This window comes from Passer domesticus, chromosome 5, assembly GCF_036417665.1.
Source record: "Passer domesticus isolate bPasDom1 chromosome 5, bPasDom1.hap1, whole genome shotgun sequence".
NCBI classification, from domain to species: Eukaryota; Metazoa; Chordata; class Aves; order Passeriformes; family Passeridae; genus Passer; species Passer domesticus.
This window is the reverse complement of record NC_087478.1, coordinates 81,436,768-81,455,330: the sequence shown is the minus strand read 5'-3', so window position 1 is coordinate 81,455,330 and position 18,563 is coordinate 81,436,768. Positions and strand designations below refer to the sequence as shown.

The 18,563-nt window shown below is 40.8% G+C and overlaps 1 protein-coding gene across 9 annotated transcripts in view; it reads left to right on the top strand.

Moving 5' to 3' along the window:
• The window catches only part of LOC135301154 (solute carrier organic anion transporter family member 1A2-like), a 43,585-nt gene that overhangs the window by 20,294 nt on the left and 4,728 nt on the right, over nucleotides 1-18,563 (top strand). For 6 of the 9 annotated variants that reach the window (XM_064421450.1, XM_064421451.1, XM_064421452.1 and 3 more), the window contains 9 exons: nucleotides 8,173-8,271; nucleotides 9,361-9,502; nucleotides 10,863-10,995; nucleotides 11,932-12,038; nucleotides 13,699-13,845; nucleotides 14,151-14,249; nucleotides 14,657-14,890; nucleotides 16,889-17,053; nucleotides 17,901-18,096. In XM_064421450.1, coding sequence (XP_064277520.1) covers nucleotides 8,173-8,271; nucleotides 9,361-9,502; nucleotides 10,863-10,995; nucleotides 11,932-12,038; nucleotides 13,699-13,845; nucleotides 14,151-14,249; nucleotides 14,657-14,890; nucleotides 16,889-17,053; nucleotides 17,901-18,096 — 1,322 coding nt within the window. Of the gene's footprint in view, nucleotides 1-4,610; nucleotides 4,814-8,154; nucleotides 8,272-9,360; nucleotides 9,503-10,862; nucleotides 10,996-11,931; nucleotides 12,039-13,698; nucleotides 13,846-14,150; nucleotides 14,250-14,656; nucleotides 14,891-16,888; nucleotides 17,054-17,900; nucleotides 18,097-18,563 lie in introns of all 9 variants that reach the window. The other 3 variants (XM_064421455.1, XM_064421454.1, XM_064421456.1) reach the window with 3 other exon arrangements.

The window sequence follows — 18,563 nt, the reverse complement described above, 5'->3', positions numbered from 1 at the left end:
CTAATATCCCATGTCAACCTACTCTGTGTCAGTGTGAAGCCACTCCCCCATGTCCTGGCATTCCATACTTTTGTGAATAATCTCTCTCCATCTTTCTTGTGGGCTCCTTTCGGGTCCTGGAAGGCCTCAATTAGGCCACCCCATAGCTATTAAATGACAGAATGAAGTCTCCCTAAATGGTCCTGATAGGGGGAAAAAGAGAGGAATTAGGCATGTGTAGAAGTGCTGTTTCTGATTTAGTAACTGTGAGAACTCCCCACCCTTTCCTCCCCACCCCAGCATCTTTGATGAAGAGCACAGACACCTGCAGAAGGTGCAGTGGGGCCAGGAACCACCCTCTGTGCTCCCCAGACTTCTTCCCCTGCAGGTGAATCACTGGGAAATGCAAAGCAAAGGAAATCAGTCACCTCTTAGAGAAACTGATGGTTTCCAAAAGAATTCCACACAATTCATGTTAGCCCTCCATACCTGAGGCAGTGCCTAAGTTTTAACAAAGTTTCCTTTTAAACTATCCCACTTTTAAACTATCCCACTTTTTTTTTTTCCTTCTCTGCAAACTGCTGCAAGAGAATGACAACCTGGCTTTGTCTTGAAACACTCTGAGTCTTTCAGATGATGCTGTCTTGACAGCTCTGCTATTAATAGTGGCATTTTCCCTGCTGTTTCAAAAGAAGCCTTGTGCTGAACTGAGAATCAGTCATGTTGGTAATAATTTTTCACCAAGGGTAGATGCAGTCTGTGAGCTGACGTAGGAGAATTTACGTTGCCAATACCATGAAACATTAATTAACTTATTTATGGCATGGCATCACACGTAGCTGCAAAAGAAGATAGCCCTTCTTCAAGAAGAAGTGCAGCAGGGCTGGATTTGCAGCATGTTTGAATCACTGTGTGTGAGTGCAAGAGCTGACCTTTTCATTCTGCTCGGGGATGAGAAAAGCCTTTGCTAAGCACAGGTAACATGAAGAGCTACATGGAACTGGCTTTCTACTGTAAGAAGTCGTTAAAAATTCATTGGAAGTTTAGCATATGCATCTGAATACATGTAGTGGACTTTTGGTCTGTTTTGGGAGTGGCTTTTACACCAAATATTGCTGTTTCCTTCCATTTAGCAGCAAATCCACTTTTGGCTGAGCTCATCCTCAATAACAGAATTCAGGAAAGGTGTGGAAAAGTCAGTACTTAAATGTGAGCTCTCACAAATAATTTAGCAGCTACAAGTGACATGGCTAGTCCAAAAGGTGGTGGTTTTTTGCAATAAATGGTTATTGAGCCAAACACCCAGTGGAAAATTTAAAGCATGGTGTTATTGTGAGGGGAGGGAAAAATGAGGCTCTGGAGCCTATGAAACAATTTCATATTGACACATTGTGCCAATGAAGGATAACATTTCAATGGGAAAAAGTTGAAAAGTCACCTTACGAAAGCATTTGATTGAGAAAAGAGCCTTGTGCAGGGCAGCAGAGAGACACAGACCTCAGGAGAAGTGTCTTTAAAATCCATAGGTGTTGGATTCCTACTGTACATTTAGAGTGGGTATCTTCAATTCTGCTTTTGATTTCAGAGTATCTTCTCCTACATAAACTACTGTCTGCATAGGTAGTCTTTAAGTTATTATTATTATTATTAATTTATTTCGCCAGGATTCCTACACATTTCCACTCTGTCTAGTGACCATGATTCTGGTGACTGAAGGCTTGATTTTGTTAATTTTCACAGAGTTCCCATGGGCTGCAAATGGCTCTTTTCATTTTAGAGAGCTATCACATCCCCACATACTTATTACAATTTTGTTCGTGCTCAGTGTTATTGTGTTTAAAAATGAGCAATGACATATATAAAATATATATAAAAATAATATATATAAAAATGAGTAATGTCATACATAATTTCATGTCAACAGTAGATTTCATACTTCATGTAAACAAGGGGTTAACACATTTTTAAACCATTTTCTAGGATGTTGTCATAAGCAGGCATAATCTTCATGGTGCTGTGGATCACTACAGCCCACTGCTTTAAGTCATACATCATCCTGCTGCCTTTTATAACACTCATAACAATTTGTAGAAGCTAAAAAAGCCACTGTTGAAAGAACTGTAGAAATTATCACCATAGAGGAGAGGTATTTTTTATCAGAAACTCTTAAAGCTACACTGTTATTGAAGACAGCACTTTAATTTTTGTTGCCAAAAGAGGATGTATATTTCATGCAACTTTAATCTTTCTGAGGAAGAGGATCTATTTCAGGGGATCCTAGGAAAATTTCCCGTGCTTTAGAAATGAGATGTTTGCGGAAAAGCCCTGCTCACAGGTGCCTGATTCCCAAAAGATCCTGCATCTCCCCTCAGATGTCTCACACCTTTTAGGACTGAGCTGAGTCCAGGGGTGTCACCTTTAGCCTCTGACCTCGTGGCATCTCTGCACGCAAATCACACTGCCACACCCCAAGATCCTCGTGGATTGACGGATAGTGAAGTGAAATGCCATCAGGTTACATAAAGCCCTGATGGATGAATCACAGGCAATGTCATTTTTCCAGAGAAAAAGGCTCCAGAGAGACTTTGAGGCTTTGAACTGCCAGTCAACCTGCAGTTTGTTCCTTAGCTTTGCTCAGAGTGTGTTCCTGAGACAATTTGCCTCTCAGCTGATGAGCTGACCACACAACTAATCCCTTTGTACTTCAGCTAGGAAGTACTGCCCAAAAGTATATAATTAGGTTTTCAGCGTTCTGAAAAGCTGTTTGGACAACTGAAACATTTATGTTTCCTAACACTTAAAACCAGAGGTTTGTACAACAGAATATCTTCCACACTTGCAGAAAATTTTATGAAGAATAAGGAATTTTATGTCCTCATAAATTTTGCTGCAAGGCCAGAAACAAAAGCAAAGCCCCCAAATCCACACAGGTGCAAATCAATGTGCTAAACTGCTTTCTTAAGGCAGAAATTGTTATGACAATGGTTTAAGTAAATAACTAGTTACGAAGCCAGAAAGCAATAATGTTTTGCACCTATGCAATATTATCTCCAAGGTATGGGTCTGAATGCTTTTTAGAAAATTCTGTGTGGTGTCTTTATTTTTATTTTATTTTTATTATTTTTATTGTGTTACTTGGGAAAAAAAGGAGGCAATCATGAGTTGAAAAGGATGAGTAGAGCTGATGGCAGAGTTGAGGACAGAAGAGAGATCTGAATTTTTATTTAGCCTGCAGCTGACATGAGTTCCATTGAGGTGAAAGGGAAGGAAATCTTACTGGATGGTCACAGTAAATCTGAATTCAGGCTCAAACTGGGCAGGAAGTTTTGTGCCTGTCTGTGTTTCTGCTTATACAGGGTATATGTAAACATCACCCTACTTTTTTTACTAAATGCAGATGGATGATTTTCTACCTGGTTTGAGTAGATCAAGGTCTTACCTCTGAGTCTCTTCACTAGTCACTACAATGAGACCTTGTGTCTCCTCTTGATTAGTTTGGTATAAACACTGCCAATAGAAATGCATTTTTGATTGATGGAGAATCAGTTAAATGATTTCTTTATTTTGCATTCTCCTCTTTCTTTTGAGAAAGCAGGCACCCAAAATATCTTGAGCAGGGTTTTTTTTTTCATTTATGCAGATGCTGGGACCCCTGTGAGCGGGTGAAAGGAGTGAAAATGTTGTGGAAGAGTCTTTGTTGTGAGGCTGCTCTGCTCATTTCTGCTGGTCTGCTCAAAGACTGAAGTTTGCAGTGAAATTTTGTGGTCCCAGGCCAGGACACAGCCCTGAGAAGCAAATTCTGTGTTGTCCTTGTAAGAAATTCTCCCTGTAAGAAACTCCCCCTGCTAACCTCCCTTTGACTGGGAGGTGCATGGCTCTTCAGCTATCACAGCTCTGCACTGCCAGAGACCTCAGCAGACACTTCTGAGAAATGAAATGGTTTTAAACCTTGGGGGAATGATGGTGAACCTCCTCTGTGCCGTGACACCCTCCTCTGGTTTGCCCTGCCCCGTCCTGTGGGGCTGCAGCCCATGGCTGCTGTGGTTGTGGGCAGATACAGTCCACATTCCCAGCTTTTCATGGATTGGAAGGGGTTCCTTGCAGCTGCAGGGCTGGGAAAGAGCTACTTGGACCTCAGAGTTTTCAAAATAAGGTGTTGTGTTTAGAGTAAGGGCAGAAATGTCCTTTTTTGGGGGGTAAACCATCATGACGTATAACATTGAGACTAGGACCAGTAAGGAATTGTACTCTGCATTTTCCACTCAGGACTTGAAGGTGTATCTAGTGATCCTTAGATGAGATGTCTCATGGACATAATTGAAGTCAAATGATCTCTTCTTGTTGTGTTAACCAGAAATATTTGTGCTTGGTCAGTTTACTCTCTGATTTTGCAATGTAATCAGTAACCTAATCTCATTCCCCTCTTCCCTTCTGACCCTGTGCCACCTTTTCCTAAAGTCCACCCAGCCTGTAATTTACACACTTAGGTGACTCCCAAAGTTCCTCCTCTCTTGCTTGTGGGTGCTCTCTGGATGTCTTTAGTGGACAAGAGTGCAGCACCTCAGGCTCAGAGATCTGACACAGATGTAGCCCTTGGCCTTTTTTTTTTTTTTTTTTTTTTTTTTTTTCAGGAAAGAGAAAGAGATGGACTTAATTTTCCTTCTGAGAATTCAGTCCATGTCTGTCACATCTGAGCACTCCAAAATACACAGCTGAAACAATTTGGCAAAAACACAAATTGCCCCATACTTGGTTAATTTTCAACAATGTAGATTTAAAGTCAAGGTTCAAGTGTGCCATATCAGCGATTTCTTGCAGAAACCTTTTCAGAACTGTAAGTACCTAATTGTTTTACCATGAGGATATTTTCCGTTGTCTCAGTCTAACATTAGTGTAATTGCATTTGAGTAACAGTTTGAACTGTACCTAGTAAAACAAGATTTCAAAAAGCTTTTTGCAACCAGAAAAATAAATTAGTTAAAAATTCTGCCACCATAATTGCTTTCTGAATCATTATGTATTGTGATTTTTAACCCTGTAAACAAAATAAAGATGTGGCAGTTTATCTGTATGACTAAGCTGAGCTAAATGGAAGATGAATTGTACTTTGAAAGTAGCATATCCTCTTGAGACTTAGGCAAGGCAACTTGCAAAATATTGCATCATCAACTTTAAATACAGATATTTGGGTGCTTTTCTCCTTTTTGTTAGTTAGCTAGAGTGATGATGCCTTGTGAAGCCTGACCTAGAATAGAGTTAAAGAATAAAGCAGGGATTGATTCGAAGGATCTCCTCCATGGATGCACCTCGGGCAGCCCCAGAGCCCAGCCAGGGCTGCACCCAGGATGAACCCAAATGGTCCCAAAATGAACCCAAGATGAACCCAAATGGCCCCAAAATGCACGAGCGCTGCCGGGGTCTCTCCCTGGGCTCAGCTCTGCTCCATGTGCACATTGCAGTTCAGTGTCCAATCCCACTGCAGCCCCTGCAGTCCCACCCTGCTTGTTTTTCTCTCTGCAGCCCACGGGGTTTGTGCTCCTGGGCTGGGATTGGGATCATTTGTCCTTGGTGCCCAGCTGGAGCAGGAATTGTTTTGTCTCCCTGCTCTGTGCAGAGAGCTCACCATCCCCTCATGTGAGGCCCAGACCCACACACTAAAGCAGCTCAGAATCTGAAAAATAGAAAAGCTAAACCTGAGGCGTCAGTGAAATGTGATTTAATGTGCTGGGTTTGTGTGGGACGAGTGGGTCCAAAGGGATCTCTCAGTGCCTGCCTGCCTGCTGCTGCCAGCTGCACCAAACCAGCCTCTTTTGGTCCTCACTGGAAGGATCAGCTTTGGTTTTAAGCCAGCCTTGTCCAGCCCAGCTTACTGGGTGCTGTGTCCTCCTGCTGCTTTGAGCTTGCCCCCACTGTGAGAGATCTCTGTGCACATGCAGGGTGGTGTCTTCCATCACCTGTCTGTCCTGGCAGCCCCTGGAGATTTACTCAGAAGGTGGAGATGACTGAAGAGGCAGCTCTGGGGCACTGCCATCTTCCTAGCCTGCCATAAATATGCCACCAGCTCAGTGCAGAAGTGGAGGGAGGAATTTTACTGCCCTGTTCCCTGAAATTTCAGTGAGCATTGCAGGCTTATGAGTGGGATTCAGTGCAGGAGTTCACATGACAGCTGCTAGGTTGGTCAGAACCCAAGGGCAAACTTTTGCATACCCATTTTAACATAACTGTATTTTAATAGAGCTATATTTTGGCCTGTTTAATGAGCTAAAGAGGTTTGCAGATGAGTCTGAAGAGCCTATGTAAACAAGGTACACAAGAGGAATGTACAATGGAGAGCAGGTAAATGGGAGCACACCTGGTTAATTTTGAGGCACAGAAATGGTCATTTAAATTCTAACCTGGACTTAGAGTGCTGTGAGTGCACCTGAGCTGAGTGAGTTATGCACCTGTGTCTTTCTGATAATTTGGGCTGTTAGTCTGTGTTGGCGTCAGTAACATTTGATGAAGTGTGACCACAAAATATTATAAAGCTGGGGAAAGCAATTTCAGAAACAGAGCTGGAAATAATGATTCTGTCTACTTTGTTATTCAATTAATACTCTTAATAATCTTCCCAGTAAAAAGTTAGTTGAAATGCTTTTTTCCCTGGATCATGATTTATGCTCTGAGGGAAGGTATGAATAATTAAAGGCAAACAATGCTGTTTTGACTGCTGTAATTGCATGAGGAGCAGTGTGATGTGTCTGATTCCCCAAGTCAGGTAACAGGCTCTGTCTGGTATCTTGTAGCACCAGGAGAGAAAACCTGCAATTAGCCAGGTGATGTTCCCTGTGTGTGACAGTGAAGTTCAGGGACTGCTACAGAAAGGGAAAGAATCCCTTTGCCAGCTCCTAGAAGAGGACAGATATAGGGCACTGCTGTCATGTTTTGGTATTCCTGGTGGGCTTCAGAGAAAAGCAGTATTTATAGATAAAAGCAGTATTATTATAGATAAATTTAGATAAGGCATAAATGATTCCCTGGGATAGAAATTTTATTTAAAATTGGAAAAAAAGAAGCCCAGTTTACTGTGCTAAACTGTACTAGCACAGTTTATTCCCGTGATTGACCACAGTTTGTAGAAGTATCTGTGAGCAAAGCAGAGATAAAATCTCTATATCTATCACAGATAATTGAGTGCTGACCACCTACAGTTAATTGTAAAGTATTTCCAGGAACACTGTAATAATGCATTATGCTTTTAAAAACTGCAAGTGAGAAGGTTGCTAGAGAAGGAGTTAATGCCTGTGGACTTGCTAGGAATCAAGTTAGTTAGGAAACACATTTGAGAGGATTAGCATTGTTGTAGAAATTAATGTTTGGAGAGGCTGGCCAGGAGGGTGCAGAGGTGAAGAATTTGAAAGGCAGCCGAGTCCTTGGTGGGCAGGTCAAGCTGCTCCCCATTCCTGGACCCATGAGGTGGGAAGCACAGAGCAGAGAGGTGCTGCAGGATCCCCTGGGAAGTGTTCCCTAGGCAAAAAAAGAGGAAATTCACCTGTGTCCATCCTGCCTGTCAGGTAGGGCTTGCCCTGGTTTTCTTCAGCTTGCTCCATCAGGCCTCAGGGAACTGCATTGCATAACTTTATTTAATGGAGTCTCTGTGGGAGCCCTTAGAGAATAAAAACCTGTTTGATTCACTCTGCAAACCCTCAGATGTGTGGGGGTTTTACAGGTCAGTATAGCCAAGTCCCTGGAATATACTGCTCCCTCTCTGAACTAATTTTTGGAATATATGTAAATTTCAACAGAGCAGGTAGCTTAGCACTGTGAGACACTCTAATCATCAGGTTGAGATGGGATAAACAAAAGTAGGCAGATGAATAAAGAGGAATATACTGAAAATCTTGGGAGGGGAAGGAGAATGGAGTCTGTTTTGTGTCCATTTAGAGCTTGAGTTGGTCTGGTGGTTTTGGTTTTATTTTGCTTTCCTGTAATTTTAATGCCAAGGGATTCATGTCTCTACTCTAACCAGGTTACTTCATTTAGAATAAAATCCATCAGCTGGTAGGCTTTGTTGCAATCCAGTTTGCAATTATTGAAGAAAAATGCAAAAATGCCAAATCTCTGAGAAGGAATATAATGTTTTTGCAAACATGGACAAAATCTTTTGTTCTTTTCTCTCATCTTTTTTCAACACTGTAATGGGATGGCTGACAGACACAGAAACAGACAGCAGTGTCAATTAAAAAAGGCAACATGAAGGAGCCTGAGAAGCCACGTGCAGAGGACAAATTCTGCTGCATTTCCAAGCTGAAGGTACAGCCATATTTTAGCAATTTTGTAGGAACACACACCTGTAATTACTTGCATTTACAGTATTTTGGTAGAAGTTACAGCCTGGATTAAATGAATGGATAAGCTGGTCTTTTTTACCCTTAATGCCCTTACAAAAGTTTGTAAACAGCTGTGCTGGTTTTTGTTCTGCCTGAACTTTCCACTCTGTGATGTGTTGGAGGTGATTGATTGCTGCTCTGAAACTCCACCACTGACTTTGTGTAATCCCCCCAGCCTAACACATTTACCCTTCCTTAAAGCTGTGGAATGAGCTTTACTGGCTGGGATGTGGCAGTAAAAACTGGCTGTTGATCTTCAATTAATTCAAGTTGTCAAGAAATGCTACAAAATCTTGTAAAATAACTTTAAAAAAAAAGTAATTAAAAACCCAAATGCATTTATTTTCCTTTTTAGCTTTTGCAGCAGATGTATTTAAAAATAATATTGATTTCATTTCATAAATGCTGTTTATGAAGAAGTCTGAAGTTAAAAGGATTTGAATATTGCTGCACTCGTTAATTTTGTAGCTATCTAATTGTCTTGTAAAAAGGACATGTTATTTACTCCTTTTGGTTGAAATTACTTGTTCTGTGATCTCTGCTGAGAGGGGAGAGCAGATCCTGGATGGAGTAATTCTGCCAAGGGAAAGGATCTTAGTTCTGCAAGCCATTTGTCATTGGGGTGGACAGGGGTCAAGGTCCTGCAGGTGGCAACCTTGCAGCAGGCACTGCTGCCTTGGCTGGTAAAGGGGACCTGGGGTTTCTGAAGGCAGTCTTGCTCAATTAGAGAAGATGAGGAACAAAGTTTGTTTGATTTTGGTGGGTTTTTGTTTGTTTGGGGGTTTTTTGGTGTTTTGTTTTGTTTGTGTTTTTTTTTTTTTATTTTTTGTTTTTTGGTGTGTGTTTTATTTGTGGGTTTCTTTTAAATTTTTTTATTGTTTGTTTAGCAAAGCTATGACTCTAGAAAAGAATAGATGAAACTGCTCACCTTTTAAACTGGAGGAAATAACCGAGGAATATTCATAAATATGTAGTTTTGAATGATTTGTGCATTCTTCTCTTCCCTTCCTAGGTATTTCTGCTGGCACTGTCACTTGCCTTCCTTGGGAAAACGATGTCTGGTGCTTACATGAACAGCATGTACACACAGATAGAGAAACAGTTTAATATCCCAGCTTCTTTAGTGGGCATCATTAATGGAAGCTTTGAAATTGGTAATCTCTCTTTTTGATATTTCTGATTCTTTTAAAATGTAGTGTGTGGTCTGAGCATGTATTAGTGACTCTCAGCTGCTCTCAATTGCTCTGTGTGGCAATAGTGGCCAACTCTGGCATTCTTTTGAGCTGATATATAACCTGGAAATGTCTTGGAAATGAATAGGACCACTTGAATGGGCAAATTTAGGTTTAAAAACTGGTTCAGCTAATTTGTGCAGTATCATAAGATATGACAGAGTAACAAAATAGAGCTCATTTATGAGATGTGTATTGAATCTTTCTAAAGAAAACAAAAAAACCCAGCTATGTAAACTTTGTTTTAATTTAAGGTCATATCTAGCATTTTGCAGTTCCTTTATTAAACTTGGTTGGAGTGGACTGTGAATCCTTACCTAAACTCAATAATATTTTAAGGTTTCATACTTGTACAACTGTCCTTGCAAAGAAAATTTCCAGTTCTACTTGTAGTGCCCCTTACCTTGCCTGCCAGTAAGTTTTATTGTCCAGTGAGAAATTTAAATGTACATCTTTAAGTGTTATTCAAGCCACTGATTCAGCACAGCCTGTTTAGAAATCATACATAAAAAAGGCATTATTTTCTTTCAGAGCATGACGCTCATCACTCAGAGACATGATTTTGTTCTTCTGACAAAACGATCATAAAATTAGTAGGTGTAAAATGATTAAATTGCTATTTTTATAGGGCCTGATTCATAACATGAAGCTTGAGTCTTTTCTTAGTTGCATAGAAATAAATGGAAAAAATAACTGCTTCTAAGTAAAAGTGGAGGAGAGGAAAAGGAAGATTTTTAGTACATTTTTGTTTTTAAATGGTACTAGATATAAAAACCTGTGTTTTTTATTATTAAGCAATTAATAAATTAATATTAAATTATTATTCCTTTTTTTTTTGTATGATGGTCCTCTTGTTTTTATTATTTCCACTACAAAACCACTAGTATATATACTTCTGTATTTCCCTACACATTACCAAATAAAGTATGCTGGGGGAATATTCCTAATAACATTCCTATATTACTCTGCAATCTCTGGGCCTGATCTCTATGCCTAGTAGTGGGAAATTTCTCCTCTATAAAGGTGCACTCAAAAATCTCTCTCATTGTGCTCTCTTTTCCATCCTGCCTTTTATCCTCATGTCCTTTTCATGTGATGTAACTCTTCCAAAAAAAGACCGTGCACAGCAGGGAACAACTGCACCATGTAGGCAGTTCCCTGTCTAGTGACACTTTTTAAAGACAAAAAAAGAAGCAGAAGCTGGGCTCACAAGACGTGCTCAGGTTTGCAAGGATTATGGGGTGCCTTGGTTTGCAGGTGCTGACCCAGGTTCTCTTTGCAGGTAACTTGCTGCTGATAGCATTTGTGAGTTACTTTGGAGCAAAGCTTCACAGACCCAGAATAATTGCTTTGGGCTGCACAGTCCTGTCCTTTGGATGTCTTTTGATATCACTTCCTCATTTTCTGTTTGGGAGGTGAGTGTTTTGTTTGACTCACAGCAGCTTCTGTGATCCCTACTGGCATTAACCCTTTCATCCTCCCACTGGGGGTGCTGCTCATGGGGAGAGACATTGCAGAGCATGGGTTCAGTGTGATCTCTGCAGTTTCTTTGGCTTTGCTCCCTAGATGGCTCCAGAAGTCACTGACCACCTCCTGAAGAGAATCACCCCTTTGCTGGGCACCTTTTTTTTAATTTTTTATTTTTTTTAATCCTTTATCTCCCCTTGCATGGGCTCTCCCAAGTAACAGCTGTGACACTGTCACTTTTGGCTCTTATCTGCTTGGATGGGCAATAGAAATTGTGATTTCCAAAGATCTCTTGGTCTGGATCCTGAATGAGAGATCACACTTGGGCACTGTGTTGGCGAGAATGAAATTGGGTATTATCAATAAACACAAACTGGCACAACAAAATGACAGTGTTGTGTAAATATTTTTTAACCTGAACAGTGCAGAGTGAAAATTGGGACTCTGTCTTCTCCACACTTCTAGGAATTTATTCAGAGAAAGAGACCTCCCAGAGGATAAGAGATAGATATTTCTCAAGCTATTTTCAGTGCCAAATTGATTTCTTATGTCCACAGTGCAGAGATGTCATCTACCTGCTCTGACTGAAAGATAAAAGCAAATTTAGTACTGACCATTTTATACTGACCATAATGATCCTTCAACTCCTTTGAAATGACTTTTTGCTTGGCTTAAAAAATAATGATGTAAGCTTGTGTAGGCTTTAATCAGCAAGGTATTTTTTGATCCTTCAGTCCTGTTGTGTCCAGTGTGGAATGGCTCTGGCAGCCTTGGCAGCACCCTCTGTTGACTTTTGCCATGGATTCCCTTCTTCCTACAGCTGCACACTCCTATAGGTAGCTCCATTACTCCAGCACAGACAAATGTGCCTTTTTTTCCAACAGATATCACATTGAAAGCAGCATTTCACAATGGGAAAATGTTTCAGTGATGCCTCTATGCCTTGTTAATCAGAACTTGTCCTCTTTGCCTACAGAGGAACCATCAACAGGTATGACTTTTCCTATGTCTGTTAATGGTTCTTTCTGTGTCTATAGTGTCTAAATAAATGGATTTTTGTTTTTGTTAGCAAGCACTTCAAGGTTCTGCTTTTGATCAGTGCTTTTTCAAGGCCTAGAAACTAGAGGTCAGGAAATTTCCTGGCCTCTGTGACTCCGGAGCTAAAACATTTCTTTGATGCAGTTTTCACATTATCCAGGCAGTTCAATTAACATCCCTGGCAGTCCACTTTGGGATAGTATAACACCAGGTTGTTCTCACAAATATTTCTCTCTTTAACTTGAAATTCTATGATACTATGAGGAGGTGGGGAGCATATTTCAGCAATGGGTAAGAGGCATAAGGATGGGTTTTTGTAGTACTGTGTGGGAAATAAATGAGAAATAGAGCTAGAACAATAGAAAATAGAGATCTTACTTCCCTTTAGAGAAAATAGTTTAAGCTAGGCAGAAACTCATCTGTGAGACTGAAACATGGATGTGCACTAGCAATGTGTAAAGGAAATACTGGGAAGTCAAAGGGCTCAGAGGACACCATTTAATGAGCACACAGAAAATTCTCCTGCTGAGGGTGGGATTAATCTCCTGGGCTTTAGCTATTCCAAAGGGAAGCATCCAGTCTGAGCCATCCCTTCAGCCTCCCTGGATTGCTGGGCAGAGGAGACCACAGAGCTCCTGCAGAGCTTGCTGTCAGGGGCAAGGGAGCAGACAGTGGGGACAGCAGCATCATAAAGTCACCCCGGGACAGACACTCATCTCTGTACCTTGGGGTGCATCAGATTACCTCTTGGGTGGGCCTCTGACTGCTGGAAACTTTGGTGGTTGCTGGATGGTAGAAGTGAGGTGACCTGAGCCCCAGAGCTCATTGCTGAGCTTTGATGAGTTCCATCAGGGTGCGCTGGAGCTGGATCCCACTGCTGTAATTCCTGGGTGTGGGACATCAAACCATTGCCTTGTGCTGGGGTTTTCTGGGTCTCCATTTAGTGATGGATGCAGCTGCCAAGCTTTCCAAGGCTACATGTCAGTTGCGATGTCAATTTTTGCATCTTTGCAACAGGAAGTGAAATCTGCACATCTAACAGCACTCGGCATTAACCTTTCCCTTGGAGGTTTCAGATACTTTCTGAAATTTTTCCCATTTTATAATGCAAAAATAAAGGTATAGAAAGGTAAATAATTTTCATCTAAATGGTGTACAACCACTCAGTATGCACATAGGTCCTCATGCCTATGAATATACTTGGGCAAGGTGATTGTTTATTAAATAATTTTCATCCAAATTATGTACAGCCACTCCATATGCACATAGATCCCATAGACCCTCATGCCTATGAATATACTTGGGTAAAATGATGTTAGCAGCAGCTGCTGCTAACAAAGCTGGATTTTATTGGTTAATGAATTTGCACTGGGACATCTCAGCAGGACAAAGTGGGAGAGAGCAGTGGAATCTGAAGCTGACTGTGGGATGAAGAAATCCCAGTTCAAGGAGAGAAAGGAAGTTAAAACTGTGTTGTGACCTGTTATTCAGCTTTTCTTTTTATAGGACAGGCCTACCCACCAAAGCTTAAGCTATTCGTCAATTCTTTGTCTCTAGATTTTCACTAATATTTGGGACTAAAACATTCATCCTGACTTTTGTTTTCTGCACAGAATGTGAAAAAGAGCCTGGGTCCCTGCTGTGGATTTTTGTGATGGTTGGAAACATCGTGCGAGGGATGGGTGAAACCCCCATCATGCCTTTAGGCATTTCCTATTTGGAGGATTTTGCCAAAGCAGAGAATTCACCTTTCTACCTGGGTAAATCCACCTTGTTGTGATAATTCCCCTTCTCCAAACACACACACACAAACAAAAGCAAAAGAAAGGATTATTGTGATGCCCTTCAGCCCAATAAAGGAAGGCAGAAAACATTAATTATTGCTTTATCAAAATAATAACATTGTGGAACTTGCAATTTAACCAGAGAGAAACTTGTTGGAATGAGGCCATTTTTAAGTGCCATTGCTTTTCCAGTAGAGCTGTCCTAGCCATATGTAACAATTCCAAGAAGATAATTGTGACTGGATTCTAATTTAGAATGTTTTCTCCTTTTCCTACTCTAGCATGTCTACATACAGCAACTGTAATTGGCCCCTTCCTTGGTTTGTTGTTGGCTTCATTCTGTGCAGAGCTGTTTGTTGACATTGGATCAGTAGATGCAGGTAATGTGTGAACATATAAAACCTTGTTTTTAAGGTGTATTTTTCAGAGCTAAAAGATGTTTCCTTGCTAATATCAGTTAATCCCGCCTGAGTTCATTGGTGTTTATTTTAGAATAGAAGATCTGTGTATAATATTCATAGGTACACAAATCAATTCTGCTTACAATTTATTTGATGAAAAATTGTGTCATCTGGCTTAACACAGGAAAGGACTAGAATTAATACAAACCACTGAAATTTACCAGAAAATTAGCAACGTTAGAAAACTGGAGAATGTGCTCCCTCATGAGCCTCATTTTAAGAATCATTAAAACTCTTTTATGTCAGAGATGACTGGGAAAGCACAAAATGACAGCAGAGAATGTTTCTGAAGCGATCAAGAGGCGTGTTTTTGTGTTTTATCCTAGATGAGATCACCATAACAGCCACTGATGCCCGCTGGGTTGGGGCGTGGTGGCTGGGCATTTTGATCTGTGCACTGCTCAATCTCCTCGTGGCAATCCCATTCTGGTTTTTGCCCCAGTCCCTCGTGAAGGAAGGCGAAGCCAATGAACCTGAGGAGAGAAGTGAAAAAACTGCAACACCACTGCAGGAAAATGACAAGAATGAAACCAAACAGACCATGTATGAAATCGCTAAAGGCAAGTTGTGTTGCGTTTTATTTCCCTCTAACTTTAGTCCTAAGGTGGGAACTCTGTGTAGTTTGTAATTAAAGGTGGGTCCAAGGTGTGCAGTGCCTGCCCTGTTCTGATGTCTCTGCAGTTCAAGGGATTTGTGCAGGAATCTAGAATGGAAAAAAGCTGATTTCATAGATCTGGGATCTGGAACCTTCCTTTTCCCCTCCTGCAACTGAGGTGTATGTAGATCTTTTCTCCCCATGAGAGGGCTGAAATCTGGGTAGGAATATTACAGCTCAGTGACATGGGGATGAGGTGCAGGTGTATTGGTTGCTCGTACCCCACATTCACTGTGCAGAAAAGCAGAAGCCCAACATAAATCCTGGGCATTTCTTGAGTCCAGCTGAAAGCCCTGAAAGGGAATTGACAGGTGCTTAAGTGTCTCATAAACATTTAATTACTGTTGAACAAAGATGTTTTCCACTCACATTTATTCACCTGACACTTTCACATCCGTGCTCTTTCAAATCTGTGTATTTGTAGGAGGATATTTTTTTTCCTTCCTTATTTTAAGGAAACATCCTTCCTACATTTCCTGATTGGAAATGTAAGTGAATAAACTATGCCAAAGGCTATGATCTTCAGAGCAGCCTGTCCTGCTCAGGGTCCTCTGACAGCACCTCAGAAATTTTTAGAAAGTAAATTCCAAGTGGAACTCCCTCTCAGAGCTGTTTGCAGCTGGCTCCTGCAGATTCACCTCACCCAGAGTGATTCCTTAGATCTTGGCTGATATTGCAGATTCATTTTGACAAACAGAGGGTTTCTTTCTGCTGTCACCTAGTCTTAAATGAATCCATGAATAAAATACTGTCCCCCCAGCTCAGGTGTGGCTCCTTAGTGCTCCAGGATCCCTTCAGAGATGATATTTTCATGGTCATTCCCTGCCTGTGTTGGTAGGAATGTTCACTGTCCCTGAATATCCTGAATGTAGAAGCTTTAATTCCACAGGATAGTTGTGGTTGCAAGGGACTTGTGGAGGTCACCTGGTCCAACCCCTGTTCAACCACTCTCAGCCTATTGACCAGGACACATTCAGACAACTTTTTAAGGGATTTCAAGTCAAATCTTGATTTTTTTTGATTGTTAAAAATAACCTCAAATAAAATTAATTTAATAACAATAAAATTTCCTTAAGAAGCTCTGATTAAAAATGTGACTGAATCTGTAAATAATGCAGCCTATTAATAATGTTTCTAATATTTGACTAATTTTTGAAATATTTGCATACAGATCTACTTTAATAAGGTACCTGTCTAGCTCTGGAAGATACACACCCATCCTAAGTGCTGCCCACTTTCAGTGAGGCCCAGTCATTGTTTTGTAGATGCTTAAATTTATCTGCAGAGTTTCTTGACAATAGCTCAGCACATTGATTAACAGAGAACATTAGACAAAGGGGAATTGTGGGGCTTTTTTTATGGTTCAAATCCTGACTTAATGGGCATTACTCAGAGGAAAGACCTGTGTAAATCAGTTTCTCAGATGCTTGCTTGGCTGAAAACTGCCTGATGCAGATTTTGAGAGCATGGTGGGAATAACTGTGCTTGCAGCTCTCTTCAGGCCTCCTCTGCCCCAGCAGCAAACCCCAAAATCCGAGTCCAGGTCCCAGCTGACAGCTCTAGAGTGCATTTGGGATGCCAGCTGCAGGACAGGGCTTTTGCTGAATGCTCTGGGGCATGAGATGGGAGAAAAGGGAGGGAAGATGGGGCACTAGCTGCTGCTGCTGCTGTGATTTATTATTTTTTTATAAGGAACAGCTGCAGTGGTGTGCATGTGTGTGTGTGAGGGTATCTTTGGGCAGAGGAGACCCTGGGCTAAGCAAGGAATCTTTGGGCTGTGGTGTCTGGAAAAGCACAAGGTTTATCCTGACCCAGTCCAGGACCATTTCTGTCCCCCCTTTCCCTCATAGCTACGTTCTTTTAATAAAGCATCACACTAACCCAAGGCATTATTTCATTGCAGATTTCATCCCCTTCCTCAAGGCTCTGTTTCACAACCCTGTGTACATGTTATTTATATGCATAACTGTGTTGCAGTTCAGTGCCTTCGATGGCATGGTATCCTTCATGCCCAAGTATCTGGAGCAGCAGTTTGGGAAATCTGCATCAGATGCCATCTTTTTAATCGGTATGTTCACATTTTGCTTTGTTCTATTAATTATTCTTCTATCTCTATTCAAATTACCTATATTTTCACATATATACATATGCTCATGTGTATTTATATATACATACTAAGCTTAAATGCTTCTACAGGTGAGGGATATCACATCAAAACATTTCTAAAATGTCAATGCATTTTCTGCTAAACATCCATTTTTTTGTGCACAATTTTATAATCTAATTCCCATCTTTTGAATTGGCTCAGAAAATTCAACTGATATGAAAGTAAGCCATGTGATGTTTGTGTAAAACCACTTCCAACGTGTCTTTCAGTCAGAATTTGCTTCTTTTAAGCATCAATCATCAAAGTGTGAGAGCACATTCAGTAATCTCATCTCAAAACTGAAAGCCTGTTCCTCCTTTCTGACGTGCTTAGAATGCATTGAGATGTGTCTTAATTAAGCCGAGCACTTAATTGAGATGTGCACAGATCTTTCTCAGTCACCTGGAGAGGCTGGACTTAAACCATATCTTTTTTTTTCTCTTTTTTTTTTTTTTTTTTGAGTTGGATCTAGAGTGCAACTCTAGATTGCCATTTTCCAATTAATAATTTTTGCCCTACCATGTAGCTCACTCCCCGAGCAGTTCTCACCTGAAATTGTTGACTTTGGCAGAAGTTTTGGCTGTGAAAGGAAATTAGCAGAGACCCATTTCTGACTGTAGTTTCATTATTCAGTCCCAGGTACTCTTTCTTTGCTGAACACATCCTTCCCCTACAGCAGCTGTAGTAGCTACTTCTCTAGCTGCCCTATAGTAGAGTAGCTTTGATGGTCTCCTTTATTTTAACATGGAAGTTTCACTTGTTTAAATAGGTGTTTACAACCTGCCAGTTCTATGCGTTGGGTATTTTTCTGGCGGCTTATTCATGAAGAAATTCAAGATAAATATCTATCAGGCTGCGAACATAGCATTTTGGGTATCTTTACTGGAGTACCTTCTCTACTTTGCTGCCTATTGGACTGTCTGTGATACCTCACCAGTTGCTGGGCTAACAGTTTCCTATCAAGGGTATGTTCTTTGGGACTCAGCAGGACTTCAGTCTTAAGACACCAGGATGATTTTTCTTGTCAGGAATCAGCCAGGAGCTCCATTTCAGTTCCCTGTTATAAATTCTCAAGGCTTTTTGCTTGCATTAGACAGTAGGTCTGTTATCCCTGTTTCAAACAATAAAAGTGTATTAAAAAAGATATCCATGTCAAGACTCATGCAATTGCATGCCCATATGAATTCTTTTACTAATACAATTAGTGAAGTCATGTAACTGCAGGTGAAAATAAAAATTGTTGCTCAAATCAGGCACATGTGAGTGCAATTTCAGAATAAGAGAGGAAAAAAATCACCTTCTTGATCTTACACTGGTTTACTCAAATTTTATTACTATCAAGTTATCAAAGGATATTTTATCTGCAGTTCCTTGATTTGAAGCCTGCCATTGATCACTGGGAATCATAGAATGGTTTGGGTTGGAAGGGATC